Raw genomic sequence first — 16,077 nt, forward strand, 5'->3', positions numbered from 1 at the left:
CAACAAAGAATTAGCTGGCCCAAAATGTCACCAGTGCCAATGCTGAGAAGACTTAGCTAAGATCAACCTTATGATTCCTTTTGGCACCATTATTTAATTCCTTTTAAATTTTCTTTATAAAAACTGTAATTTAGTTTCTTGGGGAAAAGAGAAGGAAGGAGATGATAAGTGTAAAGCTTCACTGAGTGGCTTGGAATAATAGTAATGCTAGCCAGTTGCCTGGCAAAGTGCATGGACTATGATCCAACACGTTCAAGTCAAAACTAAGTGCTAGCTATTACAAATACCACTATTCTCACAGAAGTAGCAGTTGAAACTGGAGAGTTCCAGAGGTTACTCAGAAGCATTCAGCTGATGGGTGGCAGAATCTGGATAAATCAATGAGCCACCTAAACTGTTGGATTTTATATTGTCTGCTATCCTTATCTAATTATAAAGTGCTCCCTTACCTGTTGAAATGTTTAATTAAATTTATATATACTTGAGTATATACAATACATAATAACCTGACTTTGTTTTAATCATAAAAGTTTTCTTAAACTCTACTTGAAAGCCAGGTATTTGACAAGATTCTCACTATCATCTTTCATATTTGGAAAAAAAAAAAGCATATAGTCAAAGAAGTATATTTCTGGCCTACACTTTCCCCGTTTGTAGAATAAGGAAGTTTGGACTGGACAATCGATCTTTAGTTTTTTGTTTTTTGTTTTCAGTTCCCATCACTTAAGAACTGTGAATATTTTGCATATGCTTGATAAATCCAATTGCATGAATGGGATTTAGATGTTGATCTTTTCTTATAGTGTAGTCATTTGAGAGTCTCCTTGTCCCTCTGAATTTCTGAAATAGCCAGAAAACTTTTCAATAACACGTATGCTTGCCATATTGCAAGCTTCGGTCTGCAGCATTGCAAGGTTCTAAGAGTGACAGGTTCCTCTTCCATTTCCAAAGTGTAGCTGAAGAAAATCAATTTTTAAGTTGATGTTTTGAATTTGAATGAACCCCTATATAATTATATTTGGGGATTTTTGAATATAAAGACATTTTAGCTAACATGATGAAGAAGAAAGAACAGAAAGAGTGAACTATTCTTGCTGGGTTGGTAAATTATAGGATGGGTTAAATACGTGATTGTATTGTCAAATATATAATGACCACATTCCCTTCCACACATCTACTATTCACTGCATTTTCTTGTTAAGGTTTTTTTTTTTTAAATAATTTGGTTTTTCTTGAGTAAAATATTCTTATTTCTTAATGTCATTTTCTTTAGCCTTTACTTTTTTGCTTTTCTATCAAATGTCTTAGAGGTAAATATTTCACCACAATAAGAAAAAATTACTCATTTCCAATGTTTTAAGGGACTTAGGCATACCATTTGGGATTCTGGATCATCTCTATCTCTATTGACCTTTATGAAGATTTGATAATGTGGGTAGAAAAAAAGGGGAAAATTAGGTAGGGCTTAATAGATTTTCTAGATTTCTGGTATCCTTAGGATTTCTGGTGTCTGTGTGGAAAACAGAATAGTGGGAAGAATGTGGCTGATATACTCTTTTTCTCCTTCCCTCCCTCCCTTCTTCCTCCCCTCCCTTTCTCCCTCCTTTCCTTTCTTTCTACCTTCTTACTTTATAAATTCTGTGCATTATAGACAAATGACATGAATTATTTTTCTCCATATTCATTCTTGGACTGACAGAGCCATTATTCTAAATCACAATGAAACTTGCAACTTATATTTATATTCATTCAATATTTGATAATTATATGTAGCTAATTTATCTGGCTAATTATTTGCATGTGTTCCTAATGAGTTCAGGTATTATGGAAAGAAAAAGTTCATTTCCTTTGATTCACAAGTAGTAAAGCAACAAACATTAAATTAAATGTAAAATAGACTCACACCCAGGTATGGTTAGTAAAGTAATATTTATGGGTATTCGTTCCTTCAGGATACATCACTGGTAATGCAGAAGATCAAACTCATATGGGGTCTTGAGAGTTGGCATTATAATCTTTTGCATATGTTGATCATGAAAACCATTCATGTTTTGAAAAAGTACTATTACAATGATTTAGCACTCAACATGAATCTTGTTTGTAGACTCCCCTTACCCTCACCGTGTGTGTGTGTGTGTGTGTGTGTGTGTGTGTGTGTGTATGTGCTTTTATTGCAGTATAGTGTTCTAATATTTCCTTTTGTCATGAAAGTTTCTACTCATGTCAAAACCAGAAACTCCATTATATAAGAAAGAAATTCCTTAGTGTAAAAGGAGAAGGGCAACAAAATTTGTGCTCTAGGTTCTTGACTTCCATGAAAATAATAATTAGAAAGGAAAAATTAAGACATGTTTTATTTTAAACATTTTTTTTTAACGTTTATTTATTTTTGAGACAGAGTGAGACAGAGCATGAACGGGGGAGGGGCAGAGAGAGAGGGAGACACAGAATCAGAAGCAGGCTCCAGGCTCTGAGCCATCAGCCCAGAGCCCGACGCGGGGCTCGAACTCACGGACTGTGAGATCGTGACCTGGGCCGAAGTCGGACGTCTAACCGACTGAGCCACCCAGGCGCCCCCATGTTTTATTTTAGAAACTTATACTTCTCATAGTGTCATTCCCCAAATCCTTTTGCTATGTGAAAAACTAGCAATTTGCAAAGATTTATTGCAGCCTATCAAAAAATAGGTTGAATGACATTCAAAAATTAATGACTGGTTTGTGGTAGGTCCTTTATATTCAGATGGTCAGTTTGTTTGGGATGAGGAAAAAATGCAAAAGCAAAATAATAATATGTCACTGCATTTCAAGTTCATATAGGTAGAATAATAAATGTGTTGTAGAAAGTTAAAAGAGCAAAATGTCCACCCTTCATATTTAGCTCCCAAGATATAAATACAGATAGAGAATAAAGACTGACATGTTCCAAAGCACTCAATCTCCATGTGAGGACTTTTCCATGATAAGTGATTATGAAATATCAACTCACCACTTAAGGTTAGCCAAATAATAACATCTCATTTAAAGTTAGTTTTTTTAAAGCTAAATATGTTGCTTTATTTTATCAGTTAGTTACATCAGTTGAAACAACAAGCACAGAAGAATGCTGCAGTAATTATATTAGTTAATCTAATCTTTAAAACGTAAAATGTAAAATGAGTACCCTCCCTGAAAGATGAGGGTATTCATTCAGGAAGACCACTAGCCAATTCATGATCCCTGTATGGCTCTGATATACAGAACAATCTTCTGGTTCAGTCCTCTTATGTTTGAGTTGAGAAAACTGAGTTTTTATAAGATGAAGGGGGCTTGCCCCATCACATGTTGGACAGACATAGCATGCCAACTCAAACTTTCACCTGACCCACTGTCCTGGTCTCCTCTGGCATCATCACCCACCAAGCTGCCTTGTCTAGTAGGATAAATATGATTTGTGAAAACACTAAATGAACCTCTCTGACATGAATGAAAAATTTTAACTTATGGAAAAGCAAATACTATCATATGGTGAGAATCAACATGGACTTAATGATGGCAAGAGTTCAGTTCAAATAATTTGAACTCATATAATGATAACCAAAATTCTCGTCATTGAATTTCTAATTTCCCATGATACTCATTAATCTATTTTGATGTTTATCTTTATACACAGACACACATATATCCTATGAATACATCTAAACAAGCCTACATAAAGACCTTTGTGCGTTTGAATTGTTAGTATGGAAATGCTAAAATTTAATTCTAAAAGTCACCATTGAGAAGAGTGTCAGCCACACTGGAGGAGAAGTAGGACACATAGATAAAGATCAGATTCAGCTGGACTCATTCCTCAGTCACTACTTTTGTAACTATGACTTTGGGCAAGTTAATTCTGTAGACATTGGTTTCCTCAACTGTAGAGATAATAATCCATACCTCATATGACTAAGTGAGATATACTGGACACAAACTGGTCAGTAAGTTTTATTTCTAATAGACTTAGAGCCAAATATTTTCTGCGAATAAACATATTTTCAATTAAACAATATTTTCTCCTCCCAGATTATGGCCAAGTTATAGAAGCATATGAAATTCTTCTGCTATTTATTAAAGATAATATTCACTTTAAATCTAAATAGACTCTAGTACTACAGATGCTTAACAAGGCACGACAAGATCATGCACATGAACACACACGCGCGCACACACACACACACACACACACACACACACACACTTGTAACTGGAATGGTTTTCTTCTTAAACCCTAGAATTGAAAGAACAACCATTTTGGTTTAGCAAAATATGCATTAATGAGGTCAAACTCTGTAGTTTTGTGAGCTATTCACATTTGGGGCTTTTGTGATGGAATTGAAATGCTTTTTCTTCTCCAATGATCTTTCCACAGATGTTTTATTAAAAAAATCAAGATCTGGTATTTGAGAGTGACACAGTTGGTTTAAAAAATAGTCTTCTGCTTTTAGTTTACCTGGGGATAATAGAGCTTTGTAGTAAATACAAATGCAAAACATCTCCTAATTTCTTAACTTGCTACTTTGATTAAAACGTTAAGAAAATGCTTAAAAAATGGTAACCAGAGGGCTTAGGGCTCAACTTGTCATATTACTGAGAAGAAGCTGTCGGAAGGTACTGTAATGTTAGCTTTATCACTGTTACATTACTATGTCCTATGAGACTCACTGATAGATACATTAGAAAGTTAAGGATTTGTCCAACTATAGCTACGTTATCTTGCTTTAGCAAGATGCATTTAGTGAAAAAATTCTTACCCATCAGATTGACTGAAATGGTAGCTGGGTTAGACAAAACGGTAACCTTGGTAGTATTTGGATAAAGTTACAGTTTAAATCAGTTTTCAGTTTCATGTTGTATTCTAAAGGCAGATTCTTGGACCCCACCTTGGTCTTGAGGCAGTGAACCAGAATTTCTTAGAGAAGTTCCTCAGAACTTATACTCACAGTAAGGTTTGAGAGCCTCTGGGTGAGACCACGTAATATTTGAGTACAATGTGGCGTTGTGTAAGAAAGCAGAGGAAAGCTTTGGATTAATATTAGAGGCCCCGATATTTGTCTGGGTTCTGCCTCTTACTGGTGGTTTGATCTCTGATAATCATTTAGCCTCCCTGAGCATTTATTTTTTTTTATATTTACCCATCAGGGTTGTTATATGAAGCCAATATGATCGTGCACGCGAAAGCACTTTTTAATTTGTTTGCTGTGATACAAATGTAAGACAGCATTATTATTATAGCTGTGGTTAATACAAGCTCCTTAAATAACAGTCCAGCTTGTCTAATAGAGTTGCTTCTTTTCCTGTATAATGTTAAATAGTAAAGGACGTAGTCTAGGTGTCAAAACAGAAAATGCATTATAGAATGCAGTCGGGGTGGAAACCAAGCAGTGAAGGCAAGCCAGCATCTCAGGTCCAAGGTGACCTGGATTGATCTGAGCAAATGGGGGAAGTGTTCTGAAGCAAGGTGGAGTCCAGTAGCAATGGCAGGGTGGGACATGCACAGAGAAATTAAATTGCACTGAGAGCAGATGGAAAGTGAATGTCTATGCCTGACTCTCCCTAATAAAAATCCAGAAGCTATAAAGACAACGAGCTGAACATAAATCAGGCATGGAATCCTGCAGCTGGAGTGGGAGGCTGAACCCTGGAATGGACAAAAGGACATGAGACATCTTTTCTTTCCTTGTTTATTTATTTTTTTATGCTTCTCCAGGGCCAAGTCCTCTTTAGGGCACGAAATCCTGTTCTTGGCTTCCTCATCAATAGCACTTGTTAGAAATACAATTAGAAGACAAGTACGAGTGTGACGATTTTTTTTTGAAAAGTAGAACTTTTGGTCAGAGGACTAGAGAGTAGAAAATGAAGAATGCTGCTGTGAATAGCTTCCAGTTACTGAAGGGAGAGCTGGGAATAACGTCAGAGTGTTATATAAGCATTGACGTTGTCAATCGGTTGTGTAAGAAAGGGGTCATCCTTACTACCCTCTGTATCTCCTGAAATATCATGAGGCCTCTGATCATCATTCATTCCACAGATATTTTTGGAGTACTTTTTAATGTGTCAGACACTGTTTTAGGTAGATGCTGGAGGAACTAGAAGGAGGAAGGCAGACGTGTTCTGTGCTCTCAGGAAGCTATGCCTACCCAATGCAGCACGTGTCTACGATAGAGATAGTTGGCAAAAAGGGCCACGATGATTTCCCTCCCTATATCCACATCCCTTTGCAATGTAACTTCAGCTCCTACCATCAAGAGGTGAGGTCTGTTTGGCCACCCCTTGAACCTAGAACCTGTGATCACCTTGAGAACAGCAAGGAAGATGAGGACCCATGTACAGTCTGCAATTGTTGCAGGGGTCATCCCAGACTAGCTAGCTGACAGCACTTCTGACACCTGCTGCTGTCCCTAGTGTGAGCCCAGCTGAGACCGGAAGAACTGTCTGGAAGCCCAGCCCAGGTCCAACCGCTGATCTATGGAAGTGCAAACTAAATAAATGGTTGCTCAAGGGTGCTGTGTTCCGGAATGATTTGTTATGTAGCAAAAGCTGACTGAGCAGCCCTTGACTATGTAACCATGATTCAAACTTTATTTGGGGCACAGAATTTTCTCAGATGGTTTATCAAATTACCTTGATAATTGGCAACTCTTCGCTTTGCGCTGTATGGACATGGTCTCAGTGTACAGTTGTCAGAATACAGACACCCTGGGAAGATTTGATATCGGATCTCTGATCTGCAGGATATGAAGTTGACTAATGTGCTTGAAACATGACATAGATAGTATATTTCTTGGAGAAAATACACATATATCTACAAGTACCAACTCCAGACAAGCAGTTAAAAAAGCTCATGCAAATCCAATTAGCTTTGTTTCCCAACATAGTGGCTCATGGTTTAAGAACAGAAAAGGACAAACAAACAAACCAACCCCCCCCAACCTGTCCTTCAGATTCTGAATTTGTATGACTAATCAACTATGCAGTATAGATATAACCGTAAAGTCTCTGGTTTTCCTTCAAATGGTTTTATTATTTTGATATATTATTGAAACTATCACCAAAGGCTTATGTACTGTTCCAGATGTCTGCGCGTAACTGCCTTGATTCTAATGATGACACATCAGTGGAGATTAGTGAAAGAGATCTTTGATTTGTCTTAATTTCCAAATATGTCAGAGTGTCTTTTCCTCTTTTCCTGGCAGCCGCTCTTCTCTGTCCAGCCCTCCCAGCTGGGCATTTTGGGAAAGCAGCCAATTCCAGGGCTAATGTGTTTCTGCTGTTATCTGACACTGATGCTGCTTCATAGAGGCAGCGATGAAGATAAGCCCTAATTGGATGTATTTTTAAAGCAAACCTTTTAGTTACTTAGAACAGAGCTTCCTCAATTAGCTTCCTTTCTCCTCTCTCTGGCTGTGCAGGAACCACACTAATGTGGAAATGCTGGATATGGATGGAAGTCAAGGGCAGGGTCTGGGCAACTAAAGGACAATCATGGTGAACTCAGGAGAAGTGCTTCACCAGACAGGCTAGGAGCTGAGCTGTTTCCAGGACAGCAGGTGAGGGAAGAGGGCTGAGAGGATCAGATGGGACTGGAGGCCTCATCAGTGGCCTGGGTCACACTACCCACAGCCACACCCCAGAGTGCCTGCAAGGGAGAGAAGGTAGGGCAGGCCCTGACTGAGAAAGACTCAGCACTTACAATGGGCTCCATCACTGTGCTCCCGTGCAAGTACTTTGTTCCAATGCAAAATATGTTAACCTGGGTTTAGGACTGAGGGTTTTAAATTGCTTTCCACAACATATTATCCTCAGGTCAGAGAAAATCTATTTAAATCCCTACCCTTTTTTAAATTACTCACAAGCTTTTGCTAGCTCCTGAGATGGATCTAGAAGAAGCAGGTGTAGAGGTCTTGATGTGGAAAAAATATAGAGAAAGGAAGCAGAATAGAAACACATTTCTTTCTGGCTTTTATTTCTGAAATGAAATTGGAGGTGACACTTAGTAAGTTAGTAATTTCCCGTTGGCTGGAAGAGGAGCTGCCATCATACCGTCTAGGGGGCCCAATGGCCCCTGCTCCTTTTGGCGTTATTCAGTATCAGCGATGTGAGGATCAGCGCCCCCTAACGCAGACCCTCTGCACCACGTTACCTTGGGTCTGTGGTGAACTGGAAGGGCTGAGCCTGGGCGGGGCGGGGTTGCGGGGGGAGCGGGGGTAAGAGGAGACAGAGTGGGGCTCAGGGAAGAGAAAACGGAGAGGAAGCCGCTGCTCTGTGCTGTACAGCTCTCCCTTCTCCCTCGCCAGTTCGACTTCCTTGTCATTTTTATGGAGTCATCTGTTCAGACAGTCCTGCCCCCAGACCTTAACAAGTTTTAAGGTTCTGACTCAAGGATTTACTTCACAAAATGTTAGAATTTGAGTTCTGTGTTATAAAATTACAGAGGCTGCGATTTTTGGATGCTGGCACTATCATTTGAAAATTTACTTATCTCAATTAATGTTAATAGTTAGGCGGTATGTTTGAATTACCTTACAGGTCAGATTCCAAATTTTGCACATCAGTGGCTTATCAAGGTCATAGTAAGTTAGAGACAAATTTTTCTCTTTTCTTTTTTTTTTTGGTTCTCATGTGATTATAATATTGTGTATAAATCTTGACTCTTCTGTGCAGCCCCGCATCTGTACTCTGTGCCTAGGAATACATCTTCCAAAAAATAGTCACTCCTCACCATATTAACCCTGACTGGTATAAGGGCAGTTATAAAACTAAGTTAGTTCTAGTAATTAAGTAGTATGATTGCTGTGTCCTCTAGAGTTCAGGTATAAAAATGGACAAACTAATGGCTGAACAGGTTAGGGCTGGCCTTTTTTTTTTTTTTTTTCCTTCTCTTTTCTCCTTTGCTGTGACCCTGATTTGCTGGGAACATCTGACACTCATCACCACGGTCAGCAAGTGATAACCCTTCCCATTTAACCACAGAGCCAGAGCAAGACTGGCTTTTGAGAAGTGACAGAGATATTGGAGTGATGTGCATGAAACATAGAACACCGGGGGAAATGAGAAGAATTTCAGAACAGGATCACTTCCACCATGTGCTAACGTCATAAATTTTGCATAGAAATAACAGCTGTGAGGATAGTGATTTTTAGTGGCTTTATGGATTTCTGGTAGGCATATCTCTGTATCTAAATAAATACATACCGGCACCTAGAGTTGTTTATATCATGAAGTACCCCTCTGTCTCAATGACCATAATTTACTCCTCTCCTCCCTCATTCCTCACGGGAGGAACCTCTATCCCTTAGTTACCAATCCACTTCTAATGGATTAAAACTGGATTGGTACAAACTCTGTAATTTTTATGTCACCTCCAGTAGGTATACCCAATTCCAGAAGCTGCATACCTGATGGTTAGTCCTATCCACTGTATTGGCCGTGGAGGGGTGGTCTCTAGTGTTCTGACGAATTCGAGTGGAGTTTTGTTGCTCAATGGTGGAGGAAGTTGGGATACAGAACTCTCTGAAGCATCGTTTGAAGTTTTCATCCAGAAATGCGTACAGGACTGGGTTCAGGCAGCTGTTTGTGTAACCTAGAGCAATGCAGAAGTGCCAGGAAACGGTCTGGAATGTAGTTTCTGGGATTGTAATCAAGGCTTTAATGATGACGTAAATGTGAATGGGAGTCCAGCAGACAATGAACACAGCCACAACCACCAGCACCATCCTGGTGATCCTTCGCAGGTTCCTGTCCTTTTCTTTGGAGCCAGAGAGCATGCGGACACTCTTGAGGCGTAAGATCATCAGTCCATAACATACTGTAATGATGAGGACTGGCATGATGAAGGCAAAGATGAAAACACAGATTTTCAGCAGGTTTTCCCAGTACCAGGTTGGGTGAGAGAAGGTGAGTGTACAGTCTATGGAACCTAGGAAACAATGGTTATAAGGGAGAATTAGCAGCAATGTCTAATTGCAGCCTTGACCAGAGCTAACTTAAAGCCATGAAGAGAAGCCAATAAGGGAAGATTTAAAGCAATTGAGGGAGAAACTCCGCTCTCTGTTGATTTTTAGGGAGTGTTTATTTTTAGTTTTTTTTTTTCCCACTACATATCTCATTTTTTGTCCATTTTGATTGCTTTAATTCAGTCAACAGTTGCAGACCTTTCACTGTGAGCTAGATCCTCTATGGGTCTACGTTGCCATAAAAATATAATCACTGTCCAAAGTCTATAGGAGTTTCCAGCTAATGGATATTTTCATTCCACCTTTTGACGGGTGGTTGATTCATCATTTTAGAAAGATAAATTTGTCATGGAGACAGCCACTCAAAGTTTTAAAACAAGCTTCCACTTAGTGTTTTTTTTGGGGGTGGGGTTTAAGTTCTAATTACTCTTGGTAGAGCTATCTTCTTGTTTTCCCATCATTTTGATGAAGTAAACGTAGAGAAATCAGGAAGCAGTAGGTTATATTCTCTTTAAACTGCTTAGTGGGCTTACAATTTAGGGAGAACTTCCTTTTACAAAACCTTTAAAGGCATTCTGCTAGAAAAAAATCATTAAAATGACAATTTGCCTAAGATGTTAGGCCACTCCCTCCTGGACGCAGGACTTCACCAGCATGTCTGTCTATAAAGCCTTCATCCCGCAGGCCTGCAACTTACCATGCCTGTACTTCGTTGTTGCCATGAACATCACAGGCAAACCAATGGCTGAAGAGAGGATCCAGTTGCACACATTGACAATTTTGGCGTTGCGGGGCGTACGGAAGTCCAGGGCCTTGACGGGATGGCAGACTGCGATGTAGCGATCGACGCTCATGGTGCAGAGGGTAAAGATGCTTGTGAACATATTATAGTAATCGATGGAGATCACAATCTTGCAGAGGATGGTTCCAAACGGCCATGTGCCCATTAGGTAATTGACACTCTGGAAGGGCAGGGTGCTGGTTGCTAAGGCATCTGCTAGAGCAAGGTTGAAAATATAGATGTTGGTGGCAGTCTTCATTTTGGTGTATCTAGGAGATGAAGGAGGAACAGTGGCAGAGTCAGAAAACGATCAACATGAAATACAGATGAGCTTCCAGTAATAAAATACATCACAAGGATTAGTGGAAAGCATTTGAGATGAGATAGGCGAGCTCTCTTTCTAATGCTAATACCATTTATAACTATGTGCCTATGAGCCAAATACATAGTTTCTTTGCCTATCAGTTTTCTAATCTGTAAAATGGTTATAATAGCTGCATGCTGATTTATTAGCTTTTTTTTTCACGTGTGCCAGGCACTGTGATAGATGTAATAGACACAGGGAGGTCTCAGTCACGTATCCAAGTATATTGATACTCATGAAATGGATATAAAATGAATAATAATTCATTTTAACTCTATGAGAAAAATTTCAGTATATATAGTTAAAATTATGGAAAAATTTAATCATGCAGGAATGTGTATGTATATATGTCAGTGTATTAGTGCAAGTGTGTTTATACGTATGTATGTCCATATGTCCATACACACACACACACACACACACACACACACATAAGACCATTATGGTGGCACAAAAAAGAAACAAAGGGAATAGAAGGGCTAAGGTAAGGGAAGAAGGAAGACATCCTGGAATTGTAAATGTGCAAGTATAATCTTACTGTTGGTAAGAGTAGGTCATTCTAGATAGGTAGAACACCTAAACAAAGGCATGACATGTGAGTTTTAGCACTGCCAAAGGATAAAATCCTACCAGAGAATGAATGGCAATACATTTGATAGGTTGGGCATATAGAGGCCAGTTCATGGAGGGATTTTTGTGCCATGGTGGGGAGGTAGGATTTTATCCAATCCATGATGAGAAAGGTAAAGCTGTTTTTATTTTTTAATAGCTTTATTGAGGCATCATTGACATACAATAAATAGCATATAATTAAAGTGTACAATTTGATAAGTTTTGACATATGTACACACTTGTGAAACAGTCATCTTAATCAAGATCAGGAATTGGTGAACTACAGCCTACAGACTGGGTCTGGCTGCTGCCTGTTTTGCTGGAACACACTCCCATTCATTTAATTACTTGTTATCTATAGCTGGTTTGATAATGCAATGGCAGAGTTGAGTAGTTGTGACAGAGACCATATGGCCTGCAAAGTCTAAAATACTTACTATCTTGCCTTTTACAGCAAAAAATGCCAACTCTTGATCAAGATAATAAACCTATCACCCTCAGAAGTTTCCTTGTGCAGCTCTTAATCTTTCCATCTTAGTTTCTTCCCTTGAACCCCAGCCCTAGGCAATCATTGATCTTGATCTGCTTTCCGTTATTCTAGATTAGTTTTCATTTTCTAGAATTTTATGTAAATAGAATCATTCAGTAGGTACCCTTTTTTTGTTTAGCTTCTTCTGCTCTGCACTATTATTTTGAGATGCATCCACATTTTGTTGCATGGATCAATAATGCATTCTTTTTTTATTACTGAGTATGGTTATTATTATTAGTATTGAGTATGGACGTGGATATTATAGTATGGCTATGCCAAACTTGTTTATCATTCATCTATTAGTGGGAAATGAGTTGCATCTCGTTTTTGGATACTGAGAATTAGCTGTTATGAACATTAGGACTTTGCATGGACATAGGTTTTTCTTTCCCTTTGTAAGTACTCTAGGAGTTTTATATGTCTTCAAGGTCACAGAAATTAGAAGAGATAAGTAGCTATATTGACAGCACTAATAAATTATATCTGATGGTAGAAGGATATCCTGCAAATGTATTGTCAAATTGCCAGATGTATTTGACATTCCACATCTATTTACCTTAACCTTAGGAACGGTACCTCAGTTTCACTCGGGGAAACCACTCCTTTTCCACTCTTAGTCTGTGTGCTTTGCAATTTGCTCTATTACTAGTTCAGGGCACCACGATGTAAAGTGATCGGGGCCATGGTGAATGTTCAGATATAGTCTCATGTTTCAGCCAGAGCCAATAAGATTTTGCGGGGACTTCTGGAGAAATAATACAATATTTTAAAATAATTAAACCTGAGAGAATGTAGGGTGTGTAGTTGTTGGAAGAACCTACTTGAAAGTGGATCCAACACAGAGGATGTGAATTTGGGAGAGTAAGACAGGAACCTATACCTGAAGCCTTGTACTTTTTGTTTACTTGGTGCAATACATTCTCTTTGAACTTCAGCCTGTGTACATTTTTCAGTCACATGATTAAGAAGCTAACTCAGACCAAGATAATTGTTGGTTGGAGGCTAGAGTATTATGGACTCATTTCTTAGGGCCTTAATTCAGTGTTCAGGAAAGGTTTTTTTTTGGTTTTCAATAAGCACCAGGAAGCTGTAGTTGTAATGGAGGATTTCATGAACCTCTTATGGTCAACAGGACTGAATTGTTTCTTTGAGCTCTAAAATTCTGATTCTCCATCTTGTCTGTTATAATCGCAGATGTTGCATTAATGCAGGAGAGTCAGACTTGGGGCCTTTTGAGTTGCTTTAGAAGTTTTATTCCTTTAAAAGATTTCAAAAGGAAAAGGTAGAGAAAGCCATTTAACTTGAAGAAGTAAACCAATTTGATTTTAGTGAGGACTCTAAATGTGGCAAACATAAAAAAGGTAATTTAGACAAGCTCCTCCAAACTTCAACAGCAAACAAATAAAATCAAAACTACAACTTAGGATTTCAGAATAAGTCACTTAGATGCTCAAGAGGTTTAAAGATTTTTTGATACTTATATGGGGCACCTGAGTGACACAGTTGGTTAAGCGTCCAATTCTTGGTTTCAGCTCAGGTCATGATCTCATGGTTACATGGGTTCGAGACCCGTGTTGGGGTCTGAGCTGAGGGTGTGGAGCCTGCTGGGGATTCTCACTCTCCCCCCGCCTCCCCCCTCATGCTGTCTCTGTCCTTCTCAAATAAAAAATTTTAAAAAATTAAAAAAAATTTTTTGACGTTTATAAAAAGAAATTTCTCCCACAAAGCAGACAAAACCCTTGCTAGCTCCATCACTGATTCCAGACGTGCACGATACAAAGGCACACGCCGCTGCATTAGTCACTTCCCACCCAGCCGACCTTCCATTTCACATCTTATCTTTAAGAGTGTGTCATGTTGAATAATCAGGTTCTTTACTGTCAGTTTTATGACTCAACATACCTCTAACCTTTCCTTCAGGCTCATCATAGCACTAGGTACTTATTAATGTGTGTTTATTTCAGTTAAAAAGATGTTCCTCCCCCAGAAAGAGATGTTTGTGTAACAAAATTAGGTTAGGGTCCTACATCACAAAAGAAAAAGTGGATGTCTACAAAAGCTGTTTCAAATGGCATTTTACAGGAACAATGCTGTTTGAATTTTCTCAATTTATCCAGAGTCTTCCTCTAAAGATAGCCAGTGTTCTTACCCCAGTTACTCACACTTTGAATCACAGCAAATATAAATGAGGGTTTTGCAATTTCCTAAATATATGTAAGAGAATTATACAAGACCAAAGGTTTCAGAATTCCAGTTTGCCTCCAATGTATCTCTAAAGGCTTTACTCTAAAGGGACAGTCTGATCAGAAAAGGGGTCCTTCAGTCCAGCAAACACGAGCTGATCATTCTGTTCTGCTCTGATGCAGTGGTATGAATGTTGCCCCAGAAAAGTTACACGAACAATCAGAGTCACCCCACAAATTATAGGAGTATACAAACCAGAGTTTGCAAAACTACCAAAGAGGTGAGCTGAAGGAAGGACCATCTCTGCTGCTTGGTTCACCTGAGTGGATCTGAGTAGAGCTCCTGGATATTAACACGCAAGCCTCTTTCCATCCTTTGTACCTATTCCTTCTTACCGTGCCATAAACGAGTTTGGTGACAAAATGGGCAACGACTGGAGGGATACATGGCAGGTCCTTGGAGTGTCTCACCTGGATTATAGGGCCTTTGTGACCTTGACCAGCCTTACTCTGCCCACTGAACTGGGGCTTTTTCTCTAGGCAGAGGCTCAAGCTTTTTTTTTTTTTTTTTTTTTTTTAGAATTATCCCACTAAATCTTTCCTGGTATGTATTTCTTTAAAACTGTTCTAGGTGATTGAGTAGCTTATTAAAATCCAAATGTATTACCATGCAATTATTATTTTTTTAAGAAACTGTATTCTCAGGACCTTCAATGTTTGACCCATATTTAGATGCTATGTTGGGGAAGAGGCATTATGAAGCCCATTTCATTGGCAGCTCAAATATTCTCCCATATTTCGTACACACTTTTTGTTTGTCAATGCCCTTCCTTTCTTTGTGGTTATAAAAGAATACTTATTCGTCTTCAGACCCATTCTTGATGTCATTTTTGCAACTATTACTACTTGCCAAAACACCATTGATTGTGACCAACAGGTGTTAAATGAAGCCACGCTGAATAAATTGCTTATATATAATCAATGGGCTTTGCAAACCTTTTGTTATTCTTTTATTTAGAGTTAATTCTTGAATCATGATGGCCTTGTCTCTAGCCAGAAAAAGAATGACCAAGGAAGCTTGAAAAGAGGAAGAACATATTTTAGAATCCAGTTTGTCAGCTAACATGTCACCCTTCATATCGCTCTACTACCTTTTCTCGGGGTTCACAACAGAGCCTTCACCTCTTTTTGGGCTAATTTGCTGCTCTTTCATGTTTTTACCAAATGGAGTTTTTCTTGCTCTTTTTCCCATTTGCTAATACCAGTGAAGTAGAAAGATCTCTAACCCAGTAAAGACTCAATGAGCCCTTTCTAGCACTGTGCTTGGAAAGATACTTCTCTAGCATCTGCCATGACTTTTCTGTCTACCTCACATAAAGAAATTCATGCTTTTGGAGCACCTGGGTGGCTTAGTCGGTTAAGCCTCTGCCTTGTGGTTTTGGCTCAGGTCGTGGTCTCACCGCTTTGTGGGTTTGAGCCATGCTGGCAGCATGGAGCCTACTGGGATTCTCTCTCTCTCTCCCTATCTCTCTGCCCCTCCCCTACTCATGCTGTGTCTGTGTCTCTCAAAATGAATAAATAATAATTTAAAAAAAGAAATTAACACTTTTAGGGGCACCTGGGTGGCTCTGT

The 16,077-nt window shown here is 38.9% G+C and overlaps 1 protein-coding gene across 1 annotated transcript in view; it reads right to left on the reverse strand.

Annotated features, from left to right (window-relative positions):
* The window catches only part of OPRM1 (opioid receptor mu 1), a 70,280-nt gene that overhangs the window by 14,058 nt on the left and 40,145 nt on the right, over nt 1-16,077 (reverse strand). The window contains exons 2-3 of the mRNA XM_019412635.2: nt 10,671-11,023; nt 9,416-9,936 (exon numbers count right to left, since the gene is read on the reverse strand). Coding sequence (XP_019268180.1) covers nt 9,416-9,936; nt 10,671-11,023 — 874 coding nt within the window. The remainder of the gene's footprint in view (nt 1-9,415; nt 9,937-10,670; nt 11,024-16,077) is intronic.

Source organism: Panthera pardus, unplaced genomic scaffold (genome assembly GCF_024362965.1).
Source record: "Panthera pardus isolate Hobbes unplaced genomic scaffold, ASM2436296v1 HiC_scaffold_17, whole genome shotgun sequence".
In the NCBI taxonomy this organism is placed as follows: Eukaryota; Metazoa; Chordata; class Mammalia; order Carnivora; family Felidae; genus Panthera; species Panthera pardus.